At 44.5% G+C, this 23,083-nt stretch overlaps 1 protein-coding gene across 2 annotated transcripts in view; it reads right to left on the bottom strand.

Moving 5' to 3' along the window:
* Nucleotides 1-23,083, bottom strand: part of KIAA1755 (KIAA1755 ortholog) — a 525,057-nt gene that overhangs the window by 26,214 nt on the left and 475,760 nt on the right. The window contains exon 22 of one of the 2 annotated variants that reach the window (XM_078652123.1): nt 20,492-20,688. In XM_078652123.1, the coding sequence (XP_078508249.1) occupies nt 20,492-20,688 (197 nt within the window). Of the gene's footprint in view, nt 1-20,491; nt 20,692-23,083 lie in introns of both variants that reach the window. The other variant, XM_078652122.1, reaches the window with a different exon arrangement.

Genomic DNA, 23,083 nt, shown 5'->3' on the forward strand with positions numbered 1-23,083 from the left:
GAATAAATGTAAGAACTGAATTAGCCATGATACTGGAAACTGTTGATACTTGGGATGAACTGTCAACCATGCAAGAAAATGCTCCTGATTCTGAAAAAGAAACATGGGAAAAGGCAGGATGTGTAATGGGTGAGACCCATTTTTGGGTCTCAGCAGACGGCAGAGCAGTGTTGCCCAATGAGATGGTGAGTCCAATGGCTAGACTCATACATGGTCCCGTACACTTAGGGAGAGATGCTATGCTGAGAGTGTTTAGACAGACTTGGTACAATCCTAAGTTTAGAATAGCAGCAGAAGCAGTGTGCCAGCGTTGTGTGACCTGTCAGCAGCTGAACGTAGGAAAAAGAACACCAGTTGCACTAAGTCACATAGGAAGGTCTGGAGGTCCATTCAATCGAATGCAGATAGATTTCATTGAAATGCCAAGGTGCAACCGCCTCCGCTATGTCCTGGTGGTTGTTTGTGTGTTCTCCAGATGGGTTGAGGCATACCCTACACGTAGGTGCGACACCCTCACAGTGGCCAAATTACTGCTTAGAGAACTCATACCTCGCTTCGGGGTGCCGGCCTTTTTGGAATCAGATAGGGGAACACATTTTAACAGCGAGCTTGTGAAGATGATCTGTGTAGCACTAAATATTGACCAAAAGCTGCATTGCAGTTACCGACCAGAAGCCTCAGGGATTGTGGAGCAGATCAATGGCACGATCAAGAGCAGGATAGCAAAAGTGTGCTCCTCAACGACCCTGAGTTGGCCTGATGCCCTGCCATTGGTCCTCATGAGCCTTCGTAGTACCCCAGACAGAAGAACAGGGTTGTCACCACATGAGGTGTTAATGGGGAGAGCAATGAGGCTGCCATCTATTCCAGCTACTGCACTGTTAAATATCACAGATGATATGATCCTGGACTATTGTAAGGGGCTGTCTGACGCCATGCGTTCTGTGTCCCTTCAGGTGCAGGCTGCCGAGGTTCCAGCGTGCCAGGGCCCGTGCCATGACCTGTATCCTGGGGACTGGGTCCTGGTAAGAAAACACGTGAGAAGAAGCTGTCTGGATATTCGTTGGCGTGGGCCCTTCCAGGTCATCCTGATCACGAACACAGCTGTAAAGGTGGGAGGCCTGCCCAATTGGATCCACGCGTCACATACGCGAAGAGTTCCAGCACCTCTGGAAACAGCTCCTCTCTCGGATAGACGTCCAGCTGAGGACCGAGAAGCCATAGAGGGGGCTAGCCAAGCTGTAGAGGTGCCAGCGGAAGCAGGGAACGAGTCTGACCAAGCTGAGGACGGTCAGTACAACAGTGAAACTGAAGACGCTACAGAAGGAGAAAGTAGCTGGGAGTACGAGTCAGACCCTGACAGGTCTGAGAGAGAGCGGGAACAGACAAGAAGAAGAAGGAGTAGAAGGGCACGTGGAGAAGCAAATTGGCCGCAAAGAAGGAGCTCTAGCCTGAGGTCAACTCCAGAAGCAACCCTTCCTCCGATATCAGAAGACTCAGATCCGGAAGAAGGTGCTCAGGGCGCTGAAGCACCAGACCAAAGAAGGTCAAGAAGAGTGCGTGTGCCTAACAGAAGATACTCCACACCTGAGTGGACATATCTGGCGACAAATGTCTGTGAAACCGGAGACAGGGAGGATCCGAGCGGTGGTGGTGTCCAGTTCTGAGCCCATTATCACCGTGGAAATACGACTGTTGGTACCCGGTGTCGAACAAGAAGGGTCACTAACATTCATGCTCCCCAGACCTCCCCGCCTCAGCAAGTTAAAACACATGTTTCTTACAGAATTGCAATTCCCCGACTTTGGTACAACGATAACAGCACATGAAGAGCACAATCTTCGTTTGGAAATACTGAACTATGCTATTGAAGCTGCAACCACAAATCTGATAGTAGACTGTTAAAGGACTTTGTAAATAAAGCAAACAGAAAAAGAAGATTACCTAGCGCCCAGGAAGCAGAGAATTTTAGGGAACTTCCCTTGAGTTGATGGAGAAGGGCTAGGGTTGTCTTTTTTGAACTGTTAAAGGACTTTTGCGAGGAAGGTTGTCAGCCTCCAGCTGTGTGGATTCTAAAGACAAAAGGATTGAAAAGAGACTGTAAAGGAACGAGAGGAAAAGAACTTTTTGCAAAGATAAAGAGAGAGCTATATTGTCTGACGAAATGGAGGCCGGCACCCCGAACCGCAGAGCTAAATGTATAATAGGTACACTAATAGTAGGAGTAATAATATTAATAGCTTTAGTGGTAACAATTTCTTATGTAAAGGGACATGAGGAAGAGGCAAAGGTAACTGATGTGAAATCTGTAGAAACGCTTACACCTACTGTTGCTGGTGAGAAAAGGGAAAACACTCAAGAGAAGGCGTTATTAGCTGCAGAAGCCCGCAGGTTACACGTAGACGAGTCCCAAGGAGACTTTAGGTCAAATGCTTATGCTAAACTTTTATATGAATACGTGGATGCCATGGAGGTTAAGGATTGCTACGTCTGCATGCAGTTGCCGGCGTCTGTAGATGAGGGTATTAGATACCATCACCTCCCTCTGACATATGGCATTACATGTAGCTTATTGCTTAGTATATTTTATGAGAGAGATAGTTTTGAATACTATTTCTCCAATTATGATTCAGTGTTGCCAGAAGTCCCAAATTATAAGCAGATGAACAAATGGGATTACTGGAAGAGTGAAGACAGATTGGCCAAGTTCTTCATTCCTTGGATTACCTTAGATACTTCACATGCCCGTAGAAATAACCTGACATGCAAGGTGTCAGAAGTCGAGAAGAAGTTCATAGGGCAGGTGGATGATCGTTACAGGAGACAAAAGATTTTGAAAAAATCAGGACAAGGGAAAACAGATTGGACCGAGGAAGAGAAGTCACACCAGAGAAAGGGTAGTAGTGGTCCAATAGCTTTAGATAAAGCGCAGAGAGGAAAGTTATGTCTTCACAGAGCCAAAACGTATTATGAAAATGTATACGTTGGAGAAGTTGACTGTGAACATGCTTTTAATTTAGAGTACTACACTAAGGATTTCCTGAAGGGAATGCAAGTGATTCCAAATGTGTATTTTGTATGTGGAAGAAATGCTTATGTGAGACTACCTGACAACTGGTATGGATCATGTTATTTGGCAATTGTCTTCCCCAAAATATATCATGCACAAGACTTAGTGATCATTGAGGGTCAGACATCATCGAGGGGAAGGAGAGATGTAGGTGATGCCGAAATGGTTGGAGATGTCTTTGGAGCTATGTTCCCTCTTTTGGGAATAATCCTTAATGATGTTAAAATTAGACGACTGGCAACAGTTGTCGACAGGTTGTCTGCCAGCACTGCTCAGTCCTTAATGCTGGTAGAAGGAGAGATGCAATCGATAAGGGCTATGGTTCTTCAAAATCGTCTTGCATTAGATGTCCTACTAGCAAAAGAGGGCGGAGTCTGTAAGGCTTTGAAGGTCCAGGAATGTTGCACTTACATTCCAGACAATTCGAAGCCCCTTGAGAAGGTTATTAGGAACATAACTGATATTCACAAGGAGATTGAAGACTTGAGTAGAGAAAATGTCTGGGAAAAGGTGGGCCACGGAATGAGTGCAGTTGGTGGGTGGTTTTCCACCTTAGGCAAAAGCTTTGTTTGGTATATTCTAAAGCCTATCATCATAATATTGATCTGTGGGATCATATTGTGGGGATTGGTGAGGGTATTCAAATGGTACAGAGCAAGAAGGTCAGAAAGGGCCCAAAGAGAACAGCTGCAGAGATTGGCTGCCATACAAGATAATCAGTACAGGAGCCTGAGGGCTCTGGAAGCGCAGAGAATGCTACCCATAACTTCAGTTTAAATGTTAGTGATGACCCCGAGAGGTCATCAAAGGGGGGAACTGAGAGAGCGCAAACTGACTTAAATGTATGAGTGCACCACACTTACCTGTAGTAAGCACAAATCATGAGGAGAAATGCCATGAGTGCTAATAGTATCTGCAATTATATCCTAAATGTATAGCTAATATAGAGATTTAAGTAGAAGTGGAACTAATACAGAAATGTGTGACATTATATGATTTTATTAGATGTGATTACTTTTGAATCTATGTCGTGTAGCTGTTAAAATATAAGATGGTCTGTGGTTAAACGCAGAATGTGGTAGGCCTCAGGGCCAGAGCTGGAGCTAAAAGGGAAGGTGGTTCTTTTCACGACACAGATTGTATTAACGTTTGGTCATCGTATTAAATGGGCCATGAATTATAATATGTTTGTTGAATAATAGAATAAGAGTATTAACATGCTTTAATTAAATGAAGAAGTTGAATGCCATAATCATAATGAGAAATATTGTAGGCCTGAAATGTTTTAGCATTGATTTACACGTACATGTCTGGGCTGAGAAATGTTGCAAGCCTTTTTAGAAGTCTATGAGAGTTGGGTTCTTGGCGGCAGATATCTGTCTGCAACAGGAAAGGGGGGATCCAATTATAAATGAATGAATAGAGGTCTGTTCAGTAGACGGCCCAGACATGGAGGAGGGTTTTGGAATGTTTAAGGGGTATCAGCGGGCCGGAGAAGAGCCTGAGAAGCAAGGTCAACTCTAACGTCTGAGGCCCAATACAAAGCATCATGGAAAAAGCCTGAAGCTACACCACGTGAGAGGCGTTTCGCAAGGGGCGTCTCAAATGTTGTTGACTGTTTTGTATTAGGGACAGCACCCCCGGGTGGAGTTAGAGCAGATACCTGAGGACCCTTTAGAGAGCGGATGGGTAGGCAGTGAGGGGTCATGACTGGAGAACTATAGGTTTTCACCAAGAGACTTAGAGTGGGTGACTTCCCTTGGGGGTCATTCACTGCTGACACCTTTGTTAGGTTGGGATTTGGTTAAGTAGGGATACCATCTAGAACAGGGTAGGGACGCCTAACCTGTGTGTTTTCCTCCAACCTAAATGAAGGAGAGATATGCGTCTATGCTGATAGCTTTATTATTCTTAGAACTTGTGTTAGTGATTTCTGTTGCTCGTCTGAGGGCTTTTCGAGAGCACATGTATGTAATTGGACCTGTGTATCTCGTGAATCTCATTCTGAGATGTCTGTATTTGCAGCTTATCATTTCCTTACAATAAACTTTTGAAAGCTAGAAGTTGTCTGTGATCTTTGGGAGTAGAGTCCTTTATTGGGTGAACTAACTTGCAGATGGGTGTACTGTTTTCCTCCAAGACAGGCAACAAAGGTTCAGTCGACCAGATCGAGGTTTAGATCAATAGATATAAGGTATCGATCAAAATCTCGCCCTTTCACAAGTCTCTAAAGCAAAGGAGTACTGAAAACGTCATGTATAGTTCACTATTCTGGTGATCAAATACAAAAGCCAGGTCACTTCAGTTCAGGGTCCTGGCTGCAAGTAAGAATCTTTTTGACAGTCTGGCATCTGCAAATTTTCCCCCAGGACAGGTACACATTTCCCCATCTTGCATTTGTGGCTCGGATCAGTGATCCACACTCCCAAGTATCAGTGTTAATGGCTGTCACCATCAAGATGCCCATGCTTGAGAAACTTCCCATAAAATTGCCAGCAGGCCCCACACAGACTACAGAGCACATATAATGATGTCAAACACAAAAGCCAGGTTCAAGTTAGTCAATAGGTGGTCACAAGGAGAAGGATCCAGTAATCCACAACATAAATCACCTTTGGGCACTATACCAAACCAATTTATGAGACATGCCAATACATCACTCACATGAATGATTCCTTAACACCACCTCACCTAAACTAACTTATGTGAGATACCCTCCTACCCCGGCAAACGATTCCTAAACAACAGATACCAGGACATAAAAAAACAATGGGGGGGTATACTTTTGTGATATATTAATGATGAGGAAGGTAACATCAGCCCTGACTAGATGGCATCATATGTTGACACAGCCATGAACTACATTCAAGGTCATTGTTTTTTTTTAACACAGTTCTTATACACCAAACAAGGGCCCTCAATGAAATTAGGGTCTCAGCCTGCACAAAAGCTTCTAACAGACCTGACTACTGGTGGTTGTTCGCAAACTTCAGTCACGAAAATCGAGGAATCTTTAAACAGAAGTACAACAAAGGTTTTCAAACATCCAGTATTCATGGCAAAAAAGATTTTGCTCGGTGTTTACAAGTGCGCCGAAGGTTCCTGGCGCTAGAGATTGCTGCTAACTGACATCTGGGATTAGGGGCAGTGTATGATGTGTGTAACATGCCAATTTGTAAATTACTTTTCTAAAATATTGGTCTGCAGGACCCCTGCAGTTTTGGAGTTTGTACGGATTCATTTTTCTCCAACTGTCAAAACATCAAGGCATGTGCGGTAATAATCTTTTTGAATTTAAACATGCAACCAAAGAGAGTTATGGACAAGTGAGAAAGGTTCCAATTATTAATCATTAGCTTAACACTGCAAATTCATATTTTTAAGTGTTCCCTATAACAAATATATGTAGTGCACAGGAACAAAACGACAGCTCCAAGGATTTACATCAAATTGCAAAGCTGTCTCTTGGCCGCCTCTTCTTAGGTAAAGTTTATTTTTATTTGGGATTAACGTTTACCGACAAAAATATTGCACCCAATACATCTGTTCCCAAATCATCGTCAAGGTAAGAATATATTTACCGTTCTTAACTTCACATCCTCTTACTTAGGTTTACCTTGTGATGTAGTGATTTGGGCAATGTAGTGGATGGGATATTTTTGTCAGGTGGTTCAACGCCCCAAAACTACGAAACTACGAAACAAATTCAAAATACAGGTTCTACACTTGTAGTAGGCCTAAAGTGTTGTGGCCCTGAGGGTTGTTTGAAAGCTGACTCTCTCCCCAGTTAAAACAGTGTTAGGCAAAAACTGACTGGTAACTCATTCGATTCTGTACCATTAAAAACATTTTGGGAGCTACCAAGGGTTGTGATGATAATACAGCACCCCTCCTGGTAATTCTTGGAAATGTCTTGTGTGGCCTGGGGAAGCTAGAATCACGGTGCAAAAATGACCAGGAATACCTATGACTGATGGATGTTGCTGGAGGTCAATGTAATGTTGGTACAATAATTTAAAATTTTCCTTCGGCTAATTCTTAAATTGAGCCTCTCTCTATTGCAAGTTGCGGTGGCTCCACTTGTCACACCGCTGCTACTATGTGTTGACAACTTCTAAAGATAACTGTTAACATCTTGAAGAAAGGGTATGCGCTGCAAGCAGCATGGGGGCTTTTATACAGCCCTCTCATACTGATACAATTAAATATTACCATCTTGGGAATAAGGATGAGGGGCCACTCCCTGCTCTTTTTCATCAAGGCCTTGTCATACATCCTAATAGTACCATCTAAAAGGAGAACTATCAATCTTATGCTTTATTTAGAGATCAAACACAAAGTTGGGATTACTGAGGTGAAGACTTTTAGAAAGTAAAGTGATGACATACAAAGATTAAACAATTGCGCCACTTGGGTTATCCATGAGTTATCAGGAAGCAATCGATGGTAGAGTTAGAGAGAAAATTTTGAGAGGCTTGCTCCCCACTGCCAGTTACAGAGAAGTACTTCTCATATGGAGCTATTGGTCAGTACCATAATTAGGTAAAACCTTCAGACGTAGGGGCAGAATCTATTATGTCTAAAACAATGAAGGCAGATGGGTTCTGGAAGGAGAGGACCGATTAGGAGAACCAGCCAAAAAGGACTTGTGTTTGGTGTTCTCATCCTGCAATAGCATGGAAGGCGCTGTGACTATGGCAAAGTGGAATGTTAGGATATTTGATGAAAATGAAATGTTACCCCGAAAGTAACTGGAAGCAGGCATCTTAAGCAACGGAGTACTGCAAACTTTATGTATAGTTCACTATTCTGGTGATCAAGTACAAAAGCCAGGTCACTTCAGTTTTAGGGTATCTGTTGATAAGTCACAATTTTAATATTTATTTTATTTTTTAGTTATTGATTGTTTGGCTTCCGCAAATTTGCCACCAGGACAGGTACACATTTCCCCATCCTGCATTTATTAAGTGAAAAGAAGAAAATATTTCTTGGATTTAATTGAAAAAGGAGTACAAATTCAAGTAAATATGAAGGAAGGCAGTGGATGCATTAGAACAAGAACATGTGGAGAAGTGTGGCTCACTGGTTAGAGCAGGCAGACCCTGAAGCAGAGGTCGGACCCGGGACCAGGGTTCAATTCCCGACGCGGCAGGGTCTCGAGCTCAAATGTCCACGGACTCGATAATTCTCGCTTCGGTGCCTGACCTAATCATGGGTTCACACTCTGCAACTCTGGGCATTAAGCTTGCTTAATCTCCACAACGGCCCCCCCGCGGCGGGATGCCTGGCTTTCACCTTGGGGATGCCCTGTAGGGGCTATCTCACAGGGAAAAGCCAGGACGGGTTCCCAAGGCAAAGCGCTTTGAGACCCCTGGGTTATAAGCGCTATATAAATCCAAACATACATACATACATGTACTGATATATTGAAACCAGTCTACTATCATGGTCTGGGAGTATTGCAGTCTCTAATTTTGTTCTGCACGATGTGAAAGGTGGAGTGGAGGAGTGCAGTGCCTTCAAAAAAGAATCATAAAAGTGTGAAAAGCCACGGGACCAATGAATATCCTGGTCTAATAAGTTGGAGCTTGGATGAAAGGAAAGTAATCAATGCTGGACCTAGGCAGGAAGATAGTTCTGGACCAACTGAAGGAAACAGCAAACTGGAGAACATGATTCCCACAGGAACACAGAAACTAGAGAACGAAGAAGGGACACTGTCAAGCACCAGACTTTGACTGCATCGTGATGTAAAGAGACGCAGTTTTGAAGCTCTTTAGATAGAGCTGAAATAGGGAATAGGATGTTGTCAACAGGAAGTTCTACATCTAGGATTGGAAGGTAAAGGAAGGTTCCAGAACTTTCTGGAATATAAAATAAGGTTCTCGAATATTCTGAAACGAATGTTAAAGGAAGGTTCCGGAACCTTCTCGAAGGTATCTACGAATGTTGTTATATACTTTAAGAATCATCTTTAGCCATTTAAATACAGTATTTCTTCAAGATGTGGTCTTCTGGCCTTTTTCACAGCTCTCCACTATTTGGCTGGCATTGGAGTGGCTCAGCACAAGATAACAGGTTAATAGAGCAATCCCCAAGCAGTGTGGGAATACAGATAGGGAATGTAGTCTCGAGGTAGAACTAACTGTCAGTGGTCTCTTTGTGTTCAATCCAAGTGGCAAAACAGTATTCCTGCCCATCCCTCCCTTTTGAACACCAGCTTCCAGGGGAAGGTGAGAAAAATCTTTGTAGCAATTTTGGGGCTTCATTGGAAGAAGCTGGAGTCCAAGATCTTTCACATGTTTGATAGCCTTTCCACTGAATTAGAAATTGCAGTTAACTTACAAAATATTTAGAAGAGGAGAGATAGATCTTTTGAAAGGATCTGGTGAGTAAATGGCGTATTGACAAATGGCCTCCGCACTCATGGAGGAGGCCCTGCAATCGTGGCCCACACTCATGGTGGGGCCTCCGCACTGCAGTTACACATTACGGAGGCCCCGCAATGAGTGCGGGCCCCCGCCGCTACTGCGGGGTCCCACCACAAATGAGGAGGTCCTTTGTCAAAAATCAACCCCTAACATTTTAACTAAGAAACTAAGAAACATGAAAAGTTGGATGGATGTTCCAGGAAGATTGTGATTTCAAGCGACAAGTGACTGGATTTATCTTTCTCCTAATAGAAAATGGACCAAAGAAACAAGGTCTAAAATGTTATGTTATGTTATGTTATAAAATGTTTTGTAGCGCGCTCTGCTACTGCAAAGTATCCTGGCGCGATATGTGAGATTGACCCGAGAAATCAGTCAAAGGGGGAAATTAAATGCTGAGATTGAATAAATGGGTTTTGAGCCCTTTTTTGAACCCCGCCAGTGTGGGTGAAGCTCTCAAAGAAAGCGGCAGAGAATTCCATGATCGAGCTGTTTGAACAGAAATGGATTGACCGCCCAATCTTGCGTATCTGACTTTGGGCATTGTCATCAAATGCAGATTAGCCGATCAGAGAGCGCGGCGAGGGGTGTACAAAATGAACCTTTTATGCAGATAATGTGGCCCAAGTTGGTGCAAGGCACGATAGGCCAGGACCAGCGATTTAAACAAAATGCGATGGGCCACTGGGAGCCAATGAAGGTCTCGGAGATGGGCACGCACACTAGTTCTTCTCGGGAGATGAAACAGGAGTCGCACACCCGCGTTCTGAATAATCTGCAACCGTTTTATGAGGTATGCGGGGAGACCACTAAACAGTGCATTGGCATAGTCAAGCCTTGCCAAAATCAGGGCCCGCAGAACAGTCTCTTTCGCCTCCCTAGGGAGAAGCGGAAAGAACCTCTTGAGTGACTTGAGGGTGGCGAAACAGGTCCCTGTAAGTTTTTTTAGGTGGACTTCAAACTTGAGGTCCTGTCCGAACCATACCCCCAGGTTTTTTGCCGGGCCTCCGAAAGAACTGGGACACGGAAGATCAGTCGGCCAAATGAGATCTCTGAAATTGGCCGGGAAGTTACCGTAGAATAAAATCTCAGATTTGTCCTCGTTACATTTGAGCTGAGCTAAAGCAAGCCAGCGAAAGACATGGGACAGACAAATACGGACCATTAAGGCATCCAGACAGTCCTTTGGCAGGGTGAACAACAGCTGCGTGTCATCAGCATACGCCATTATTTTTGCTCCCCACTGCTCAGCCAAATAGATTAACGGGGTCATATAAACGTTGAACAGCAGAGGACTCAATGTAGAGCCCTGCGGCACCCCAGTGGTGAGCTTCTTGGGTAGCGAGGCGTGTGGTGGCATCCATACCTGCTGCGTCCGATCAGACAAGAACGACGAGATCCAGGCAAGGGCCGCACCCATCAGGCCTACCTCTGCCAGCCTCGTCAGCAGCTGAGTATGGGGCACCGTATCGAAGGCGGCAGAGAGGTCCAACAGAACCAGGACCGCCCTGCCGCCCCCGTCCAGGCACTCCCTGATGGCCTCTGATACCTCAACCAGTGCCGTCTCAGTGCTAAAGGCAGCCCTGAACCCCGATTGTGCCGGGTGCAGGGCCTGGGAGGACTCAATGAAGTTGTTCAGTTGCCTGAATACGACCTTTTCGCATACTTTCGCAAGGGCCGGGAGGAGCGAAATCGGACGATAACTGGAAGTGGCCAGAGGACCCAAGCCAGGCTTCTTTAGCAGGGGGAGAAGTTACGCCTGTTTCCAGCAAAGGGGCACGGAGGCAGAAGCCAAAGACAGATTCACAATCTGGGTAACCTCCTGATAGACTAGACTCGCCACTCCCCCTAAGACCCTTGCAGGACACGGGTCAGAGGGAGATCCCGACTTTAGAGCTTCGAGGACAGCCAACACATCCGCTTGCTGAGCTGGCTCAAAGTTAGAGAATTGAATAGCAGGTGGAGTCTGTCCAGGACCAGTGGCGGCCGGTAGGGGCTGTAGAAAACCACAGGAGTTTTGAAGCTCCTCTTGAATTTTGGCAATCTTATTGTCAAAAAAACATGACAGTTCCTCACACCAAAGATCGGACGCCGGGAGAGCTGGTAGAGCAGCACAAGGGGAGAGGAGGCTCTGGACAATGGCAAAGATTTCTCTGCCATTGTTGTCCGCCTTCTCAATCCTCCCTGCGAAATATCTGCTTTTAGCAACCTTAATCTCCGCATAGTAAGCCTTCTGGGCCCTCCGCAAATTGCTCTTCAGTTCAGGCCGGAAATCAAGGCGCCAAGCTCGCTCCAGCTTTTTGCAGCCGGATTTGAGTTCCCTAAGAGCATGGGAAAACCAGGGTTTAGAAGGGGAGGACCTAGTCCGCCTGCTGCTACCTTTATTATTGGGCAAGGCGGAGCCTTGTTCGACCCAGGAGTTGAAGGCCTCAACCGCTGAATCAAGTTCCGACGGCAAAGTCGGGCGGTTAAGTACAAGGGAGTCCGAAAAGGAGGCCAGGTTGATCCGATGAGAATGCGCTTGAGGGGGGGGCAGTCCCCTCAACCCTTCTTTGCTCAGGGGCCAGGTGAACTGAATTAGGGCATGGTCTGACCAAGGAACCCCACTAGGGGGAAACATAGTGATCTCAAAATTCGAGCACACCAGGTCCAACCAGTGGCCGGCCTCATGGGTGGGAAAATTCACCCATTGCGTGAGGTGAGCCAACGAGAAGGCTTCGGCTAAGCGCACCGCTTCCGACGAATCCACCGCGTCCATATGGATGTTAAAATCCCCCAAAAGGAGATATCTGGTGAATTTCAGAGCGCGGGGAACGATGACCTCCTCAATATTAGCGACAAAACTGCCCGCATGTCCCGGGGGGCGGTAAAGAAGGGTGCCTCCCAAGGTGAAATGGGGGGAGAGGACCACTACAAAGTGTATCATTTCCGTCTCACCCAATTGGTCAGGAGGATCACTGACAACTACCCAGTGATCCCGATGAATCACCGCCAGGCCGCCACCCCTACCGGAGGGTCGATCAGTCCTAGTAATCCTGAAGCCCCGTGGTATAGCAAGCTCCACCACCGGCGAACAGGACTCGGAGAGCCAGGTTTCAGTGACGAAAAGGAGATCCAGCTCATTCTCATCCAGCAGCTCAAATATGTCGGCCGCATGTCTGACCATTGATCTTGCATTAATCAGGCCCGCTTTTATGACCTCTGAGCTGTTCCTAGTCACGTCGACTGAGGGCTGCGGAATCAAAAAGCGGAACCCGCATGCTGGGCACCGATGGGACAAAGTATCTAAAACCTCCCAGTGTTTGGCGGCATCGTAGCTGTAGGTATTGAGGGCAAGCAGCTCCTCAGAAGAATACCTCAGAGAGCCAGCCTGGGGACGACGAGGGAGGTAAGGGGGTGCCCTGGCCCCGGGCCCGTCCGGGACACGGACGGGCACAGACGGGCCCTCCTTTGGCGCTCCTTCGGCGCGCAGACGGCGCACCCGCAGCGCGCGTCCGCTGCGCGCTCGCCTCATCGACGCGTTAAATAGGGGCGGGCGAGGCAGGAGACTAGAGCGCCAACCCCGGTGCAATGCGGTCCCGCCTCACTTCCGGGAACCGCTGGGGCCGAGCGCTGAGGGCGGCGCGAACAAGAAGTGTGCAAAGACGTGAGGAAAAGTGCAAAGTGCAGCGAACATGTGCAAGAAAGGTCAGCACAATTAATAAAAGCTTGCACTGAGGCGGCAGTACAATTTAAAAATGTATTTAAAAGGGCTTGCGCAATAGCGAGAAAACAATTTAAAAACAGATAATAAAGCAGCAAAGTTAAAGTGCAAGGCTGGGGGCTGGATCAGCAATTCTCCCGGGCAGACAAAGTCTCAATACTCACATAGACCAGCACTCGCCTCCCTGCTCCAAATAGATAGGGGCGGGCGAGGCAGGAGACTAGAGCGCCAACCCCGGTGCAATGCGGTCCCGCCTCACTTCCGGGAACCGCTGGGGCCGAGCGCTGAGGGCGGCGCGAACAAGAAGTGTGCAAAGACGCGAGGAAAAGTGCAAAGTGCAGCGAACATGTGCAAGAAAGGTCAGCACAATTAATAAAAGCTCGCACTGAGGCGGCAGTACAATTTAAAAATTGATTTAAAAGGGCTTGCGCAATAGCGAGAAAACAATTTAAAAACAGATAATAAAGCAGCAAAGTTAAAGTGCAAGGCTGGGGGCTGGATCAGCAATTCTCCCGGGCAGACAAAGTCTCAATACTCACATAGACCAGCACTCGCCTCTCTGCTCCAAATAAATAGGGGCGGGCGAGGTAGGAGACTAGAGCGCCAACCCCGGTGCAATGCGGTCCCGCCTCACTTCCGGGAACCGCTGGGGCCGAGCGCTGAGGGCGGCGCGAACAAGAAGTGTGCAAAGACGCGAGGAAAAGTGCAAAGTGCAGCGAACATGTGCAAGAAAGGTCAGCACAATTAATAAAAGCTCGCACTGAGGCGGCAGTACAATTTAAAAATTGATTTAAAAGGGCTTGCGCAATAGCAAGAAAACAATTTAAAAACAGATAATAAAGCAGCAAAATGAACAGGAAGATGCAAAGAAAGCAAAAAGCAAAAGGATGACTATACTTTATGACGAGGTTTAAAGTCTGGTGTGGGTCTTCAATGTCGATCATCCTGACATTTCATTGTGTGTTTAGCTTGAGTTGAATTTCCAAAAATCTGATTTCTCTGTTCTTGGAGTTGCCTTAACAATTCAGATGGAAATTTCTAGCATAAAGGTGGCGGTTCCCCGGTCCAATGATTACACCTGACCTCAACCACAAGAGGTAGCCCAGGGGGGCATAGATCTATGCAGTGAGCCGAAGGGCGCCCAGATGGATCACAGACGGCTTGCTAAACCTGCACTGATTGAAGGTGAGATGAGGACAAAAAAACTAAAACAATTCAGAGGCTACTGGGACCAAGGGATTTATTTGTGGAGGTGAAAGAAATGAGATTGGAAACGTGGAAGACATAAAAAGAAGTGGGTACTTTGGTTGCAGATTGTGTTGCATTATGATAGGCAAATTCTGCAAGCAAAAGGTAGACATCCAGACCATATATTTTGTGTGGCATTAATGTAGCATTGAATAAATTGCTTGAGGTATACTAATTCACCCCTTCAGTCTATCCGTTGTGTGTGAAATCCAGGAAATAATGATTGTTTGACTCCAAGTGCTGAACATAGACGTCTCAAAAACCAAGATTTTATTCTAATCAAATGTCTGAACTTTTTATAATGGGAAGGCCATTAAGATGAAAAATATCCTCTATAAATTGTTTCACCATTTGGGTAGGTTAAAAAGTCTGTAGATATAATATGCTATAACTGTGGGGGGAAATGGAATGGGTTGTAGATATCAAAATGGCATGTCCTGAATTACATTTCCATGACCATATACTGGACAAGTAAGCACATAATTCTCAACATTTTGAAACACTGAGGGACCCCAAAAAGATTAAAGTACAATATCTAAATTGGACATCATTCCTTGATAATAGAAATAGGTGAATAAAGACACATTCTTAGAACTTCTACGGGTAAGACTTGGATGGAGATGAACAAGACTTAGTGATGAATATATAAATCTTGATGATGTATTAATTGTGCCTGGCAAAGGATCTTTTCTAGCTCATCTGTATTCAAGATTTTCTACACTTTGAGAACCCTTTTGAGATTAGAGTGGACAACTACCAAGACTTTATTTGGTAGTAGAGAAGCACATCTTTAGGCTTTATATTTTGTGAACTGGGAATATAGGTAATTTAAAAGTCATATTAAGAACAAAAGTAAACTAAACAAGCCTGTGGCATTGCACGATTCAGAGAATGGGCAAACTTCTGTGGTCAGTTCTTATTTCAAAAGAGTCCCTAGATCTTATTACCAATGTTCCCATTCCATGTAGGCAGGATTATAGAGAAACAATTTCTTTTCTGAAACTGAACTGTTCTTTTACAAAATGTGGGCTTGGGTTAAAGCTTTCCTGGTTCTGGAAAGGGTTCTTCTGCTTCTTGAGACCAATAAAGTCCATTAGATAGACTCTCTTAATTCAGAGTATGAGAAGTATGACAAGCCTTCTCTTCAAATTCTGAGATGATCTACTGGTGAAAATGTACTAATCCCAAGAAACATTGAAACTCTTTGGTGGAAGTCGGAGAATGTCAAACCATAATAGCAGAGACCTTATTGGGATCTATGGTCAAGACCTGAGCATTTAAGATGTAATCCAAATATTGGATGTTAGAAAGAAAGTCCTTTGAAATTAGGTTTTTCATATTTGCGATGCAAGTCGTGTTGTTGTCGATGAGTTAGAGATTACATGTTTGTGAGGGGTGACTGTCAATAGCCTATTTAATGCACCACCACATATTGGTTTAAAACTTCTGAGGAAATATGGTCCATAATTATTGGAAGACTGCTGGGGAAATGCACAGCTTAATAGGCATTCAAAATGGCTGAATGGAGTTCAAAATGACTTATTATATCAATCTCCTTCCTTTGTTCCATGGCACCCCCGGAGATCTAATTTCATACATATTGCAGCTCCTTGTGCTGCTTGCACAAAGGCTGCAATAAGGGGTGGAGGATACATATCCTTAATGGTGATTCTATTTAGATCCTTATAGTCAGTGCAAAGATGGAGTTCCGTTGATTTCCCAGGAACAGAGAACATGGATGCTCCTGCAGGAAAAGAAGAAGAAAAATGGCCATATTGTGCTTAATTCCTTCACTGGCTCAGACATAAAGTAAATTATTTTAAATTTAGTTGTTCATTAGGAATAGTTGGAATGGCACATTCAAACTTCTGATGGGGATGAAGACAAAACTCTGGGAGTTTTTGAACTACATCTAAAAAGTCCCCATTATATTGTGCAATAGAGTCCATAGTTGTGATGATGGTTGGAGAATCCTTTTCTTCAGAGATCTTCTCCACCAATGAATGGTATCCTCTAACAAAGTAAGAATTCTCATGACAGAATTGGGATGAAAATTCGGCAGGCCCGGTTCCCCAAATAATATATGGATTATGCTGTGCCAACCAAAGTATGCCAAAGATCACTAGATACTTTTGAGAGGCAATAACATCAAGGGAGACAGTCTCATAGAGACTTCCAAACCATACCTTCATTGAAACAGACATGGGGGACCATCAACTGGTTGGACCTGTTCCAGAATTTTCTTTGGTTGTAGAGGAAACTGGTAAGACTGGGACCAGTTCTTTTCCGGATATAGTCCACAAGCTCCAGACTCCAATAAGGCTGTAGTTGCTATTTTTTCTTGCCAGCAAAGTCGAATTGGACTGGGATCAGAAATAATAATGAAAAGACTAGGGATTTGTCCTAACTTCGTCCTGATTTTTCACTGAAATTTTAACCAAATTATTTAGATCAGCACATTACACAGTACTGTGTAATTATTTCCCCTTCTCGGCCTCAGGAAGAGGACCTCTGGTTATTCCAATCTTCATGGGATCCTCTGTGGAACCTGGAACAGAGAGTTCACAAATCAGGCTGTCTAGAAAAAAAATCTTGAGGTTCCAATGCAGAATCTGCTCCTTTGATCTTTCTACCTTTCTCTCAGGTGAACAATGCTTAATCATCAAGGCCAATTCAGTTAACTCCAACAGGGTCTTAGGACATGAAAATGTACCCAACACATGTTTTAGTTCATCTTTAAGCCTTGAACAAAATAGGGTCTTAAGTGTTCTCTGGACACAAGTGGTTTCTCCTGCCAACTGATAAAAGCTCATAACATAAGAGAACTTCCACTCCTTTCTGTGAGTTACTGCAAAGGGCAACTTCAGACCAAAATCTATCTTATCTCGCAAACATCTTCTTGAACAAATTCAGGAAGGGAGGATAGTTATTTAGGCTGTCCTAAGTGAGTTCTAAAGGCATAACCCAAGATAAGGCTTCCTCACTTAAGGAGCTTACCAAATATCCATCGTGGTTCTGTTTGAGGAAACCTGGCAGGCATGAAATGCAATGTTTGGCTGTCCAAAAACTATTACAACTTAGTTGGATCCCAGGAGAAGCGAGGAGCACTTGAACCATTAACAGGAATGTCATTTGACCTATATGTCAGTGCCTGTTTAAGGGCTGCCTTCTTACTCTGGAGGTCAAGAATGTCTTGAATCTGGTTTTGTAACATCAAATTAGCATGAATATTTGCATCCATCTTAACACCAGTCAGACTTTTTTTGAGTGTGACAACCTGTCAAGTCCTGGATGCTGTGAAGTGTTCCTCAACCTGGTACTGGTCAGTCCGAGGTACAGGCAAAGCCCTCCGATAGTCACTGTTGCTTCGCAGGATATGGAACGTGGAGGATCACTGTGAGAAGGAATCCATGAAGCTAAAAAACACAGGGAAAAAAATCCCCATAGAAGGAGCTAGTATGCAAGAAAGGTAGCCACTGCTGGAGGTAGGGGGGAAGGTAGATCAGGATGGACTAAAGAAAAAAGCAAACTAGAAAGCACAATTCCCAGTGGAGCACAGGTACTCAAGAACGAGGTGAGGAAACTGTCAGGCACCAGACTTCAACTACATTGTAATACAAGTAGAACAAATTCTGAAGCTCATTATATGTAGAAGAAACAGGAACCAAGATATTGTCACAGGATGTTCCTCCATCTTGAATTAGAAACAAAAGGAAGATTCCCAAATGTTCTGTAAGGTAAAAGAGGGTTCCTGATAATTCTGGAAGGAAGGTTAAAGGAAGGTTTTGTAACTTAATGGAATCTGTTTAATACAGATTTTGCATACATTATGAATCGACCTTGTACTTAGAAATACATATCTTTCTGGACTTTTTAACAGATCTCCAGTAATTGGCTGGCCCTAGGGCAGCTGGGCAAAACACAACTGAGTAACAGAAGCAATCCCCAAGCAGCATGGGAACTTCTAGTGGATGTAGCCTTGAGATAGGACTAACTGCAGCAGGCATCTCCATGTTTTATCCAAGTGCACAGAATCTGCTTTGAAGAGGTGGCGGAGGACTGTGAACTACGTGGTGAAGAGAATACGTGGCATGAAGAGGGAAGCCAGGGAATCTTGGCAAAAGAACTAGTAGATTGCAGTGTGTTAAATAAGATAAACACTGGATACAATAAAATAAAGATTTATTGTAGATACACCACCAACGGATGCCTGCTGCTGCTCCAGTCTCCAGCCTCATACAATCTGCCAGAGGCATCACCATGGAGACTAGAACACCGAACTAAAATAACATTGAGAGAAAAGATTCTAAGAATGTGTAAGCATTAGATTACATTACAACACATCCCCTTTACTCAGTAGCGGTCGGCAGTAGGTCGGCAGTAGGTGTTTCTGTAGGGCGGTGACGTGGGCAGGAGTAGGGGCAGGGTGGGGGGAAATAATGTATGGATTACGGAGTTTTACAGGTAAGTAAACATTTAAATAAATAAAACGAAATTCGTTTTATTTATTTAAATGTTTACTTACCTGTACAACTACGTAATCCATACATTATTTCCCCCCACCCTGCCCCTCCTCCTGCCCACGTCACCGCCCTACAGAAACACCTACTGCCGACCGCTACTGCCTTTACTAACACTAAAAGGAAATGTTACAATAAGAGAAAAATAAATGCACAAAGAACAGAAACATAATCTAAACAAAATCTATGAAACTTGCAGGAGCTCGATGAGATCTCTGTGGAAACCTGTTTGATTGAATTTAACCAGCATTGAAAGAAGAAGATGAAGCACCATCAAAACAAGGTAATGATGGAGAATTAAGATCAGAGAATTTCACAAGTCTAGACATGCTCCATTTACTACCATTTTGCATGGTTACAACATTTCTGTATATGGCAACGATTCTAAAAGGACCCATAAATTCTGTAATACCCTTTTTATGGAATCTTGTTTTTTTTCACGAGAACCCATTGACCTATGCTCCACAATCTGTATCATGTAGAATTTTTCAAATCATAACGTTCTTTATATTTCTTCTGATAAGAAGGATTTCTAGACTCCACTTCCCCCTTTTCCAGAGGAACAATATTTTGAGCAGGAAGCCATGTGGGATTTAGTTTAGAATTAGCTTGTCTACCCCGTAATAGAAAAAACGGGGAGTTTTTCAAGACATGATTAACCGTGGTGCGATGAGCCCACCACGTATCACGCAAAACATCCTTGAGGGGAATCTTTGTATCCAAAGATCTTTGAACACAACCTTTAACCACACGGTTCATGCGTTCAGCCAGACCATTTGCCTGTGGAGAGTAAAGTGCAGTTTTGAGATGCAAAATTCCATGGTCATCCAGGAATTTTTTCATTTAAATGGAGACAAACTGCACCCCATTATCAGTAATGATGCACTTGGGAATTCCTTCACATGCAAACTCATCTCATCTCATCCCATCCTCGTCGCCAGGGTTAAATAAGATAAACACTGGATACAATAAAAGAAAGATTTATTGTAGATACACCACCAACGGATGCCTGATGCTGCTCCAGTCTCCAGCCTCATACAATCTGCCAGAGGCATCACCATGGAGACTAGAACACCGAACTAAAAGAACATTAGAGAGAAAAGATTCTAATAATGTGTAAGCATTAGATTACATTACAACAGTGTCACAATGAAAAATTGTTTTGATTTCCTGACTTGAAAAGACTGCACATATACTGATGATTTTCCAGCCTTGAGCTTGGAAGAGATGTATCCTTAGAGGCAGGCCAGAAAATATTTGGATTCAAAAACATCCCTAGCCCAGTAGAGAATGGGTGGGGTAATGTGAAAGAGACTCCAGTTGGGCATCAAGACGATAATTGTGTTAAGGTACATCAATAACTCTGTTAAGAAATGCAAGAAAACCATTTATATAGTGAAACATCTTGTGCAGTAAAGACACAGAAAAAATAAATGACGTAAGTACTTATCTATGAGACATTCACTTGATGTAAACTTTGATAATCAAACTATACAAAGTCTTCAGTCTTGGCCCTTACCTATATGAGGTGCTGAAGCTCCGACTGCCCTCGCCGGCCCACAAGTGGAGCCACCCTTGGTGAAGAATGCTGGGAGACCTGCAGCAAGGCAGTGCTGTGAGGCGATGCCTCATCACTTTCTCGACCAATCAGAGATAGGTAACTGGGATCGGAACTGCTGAATCCGCTAACGCTTCCCTCAGAAGACCCAGAGCTGTCTGCTGAAAATGGATACAAAACAGATTAGACTTCTTTCAGGCTCTGAAAGGAAGCATTCAATGAGAACGGGAGGGAAAGGAAAGTCGAATAAGCAAGAGTGAGAGCATATTAGTAGAGTGGCATTACATACACTCTATATTCACAAGAAGATCTTTAAGTTTAAGAACCTAAGATCGATATGGAAAATAAAAAATCCTCCTATTTTAGGACATAATGTAAAATTCTGAAAAGACACGAAATATTTGTCTGCAATGGTCTTTTCCACAGGGAACAACAACATAGTCTCAGATACCATAATTTGATCTGCTGTAAATAAAAAAGAAGAAATGCGTTACTTACCTGTAACTGAAGTTATCCAGTATTGGTGTCTTTCATAGATTCACATGCCTGAATCATTCCCCGTCGTCGAGACGGGAGTCTCCGGTACATAGAAAAGCAATGTCCTATAGACATATATAGAGAAAAATAGGCCTCAGGGCCTCACCTTAGTAGCCTATCTATGTCCTTTTGTAAAAAGGACCAAACTCCAGAAGGTAGCCAATCAGCTATCACCTCCCTCTAGAACCTTCCTGTCAGGAGCCTCAGTCTCTCAGATTTTCGTACGCACCAAGCTAGGTAGGCGTAATACTGTTAGAGAAATAAGTGAGTCCTTCCAGGGGAGGCGGGAGGGTTGCATGTGAGTCTATGAAAGACACCAATACTGGATAACTGCAGTTACAGGTAAGTAACGCATTTCTTATCCAGTATTATGGGTGTCTTTCATAGATTCACATGCCTGAATCAGAGTAGCAAGCAATACATTATGCACATTTCTGATGGAACAGCATATACCAGTCTGTAGATAATACATATCATGCGACTATGAGCCATCAATAAATAACAATAAATAAGTAAATAAATGTGCATACCAGCGAAGGATGGCGGGAAGGAGGAAGGCTCACCTCATTGGAATAGATGGCGAAGCACAGCCTGGCCCACTGCTGCATCCTGCATCAGTTCCATATCCAGGCAGTAGTGCCTGGTGAAGGTATGCGGCGACTTCCATGTCGCTGCTCTGCAAATGTTCAGTATTGGCACCCCAGTGAACAGTGCAGCCGATGTGGACACAGCTCTTGTAGAATGAGCTCTTACTTTGGAGTGCAATGGCCGTCCGGCTCTGTCGTGGCAAAAGGCAATTGCCGAAGATATCCATCTTGAAATACTTTGTTTGGTAAGCAGCATGCCTTTCCTTGGTCTACTAAAAGCGATGAATAGCTGATTTGTTTTCCTGAACTGTTTTGTCTTGTCAAGGTAAAATTTAAGACACCTCTTCAGGTCCAAAGAGTACAGGGTTCTTTCAGCTACAGTGCTGGGATTTGGGAAGAATGATCGGAGGACTATAGGCTCATTTAAATGGAAGTCCGACGGGACCTTAGGAATAAACCGAGGATTAGTTCTTAAAACCACTCTGTCTTCCTTAAACTGCATGAAGGGACTTTGCATGGAAAGAGCCTGTAGTTCACTGACCCTTCTTGCTGAGGTCAGTGTCAGTAGGAGGGCTGTTTTCCAGGAGATGTATTTGACGTCTGCCCTGTGAATGGGTTCGAAAGGGTGTTTCATCAATTGGTTGAGGACCACATTGAGATGCCATGTTGGTGGAACCCTCCGTGGCTGAGGAAAGGATCTGTAGAGTCCTTTAAGGAACTGTTTTATTAACCTGTGTGACCAGAGAGAGGGCCCTTTTGAAGTTCTTGTATACCGTGAAATCGCCGCCAAAAGAACTCTGATGGAGGCGTGCGCAAGGCCCGACTGTGCCAGGTGTAGCAGGTATGGTAGTAGCTGCTCCGGAGTAGTCTGAAAGGGATGTAGACCTTTGTCCTTACACCAGATACAAAAGCGTTTCCACTTTAAGGAATAGGTTTTGTTTGTGCTCTCCGCTCTTGCCTTCGCGAGGACATCTTTGCACTCCAGCGGGATGTCTAGCTGGCAGAACTCTCGGTACTCAGGAGCCAAGCCGATAACCTGAGTGATTTCAGATTCGGGTGCTGTACTTGGCCGTTGGACATCGTGAGCAGGGATGGATGTTGATACAGACGGATTGGCGGGTGAACTGAGAGGCGATGGAGGTCCGTGAACCAATGCTGCCTCGGCCAGAACGGGGCAATCAGAATCAGAGTGCAGTGCTCCGTCTTCATCTTTCTGAGGACTCTTGGTATCAGAGGGAACGGCGGAAAGGCGTACGCAAACACGTTTCACCAGGGGATGGAAAATGCATTTCCGAGGGACCGTAACTGGGGATGCCAACTTGCGAAGTTGCGGCATTTGGCGTTCTCCCTGGTGGCAAAAAGGTCGATCTGCGGTGTCCCCCATTCCGAAAAGATGTGATCTAGCACCTCTTGGTCGAGCTCCCATTCG

This window comes from Lissotriton helveticus, chromosome 7 (genome assembly GCF_964261635.1).
Source record: "Lissotriton helveticus chromosome 7, aLisHel1.1, whole genome shotgun sequence".
Lineage (NCBI taxonomy): Eukaryota > Metazoa > Chordata > Amphibia > Caudata > Salamandridae > Lissotriton > Lissotriton helveticus.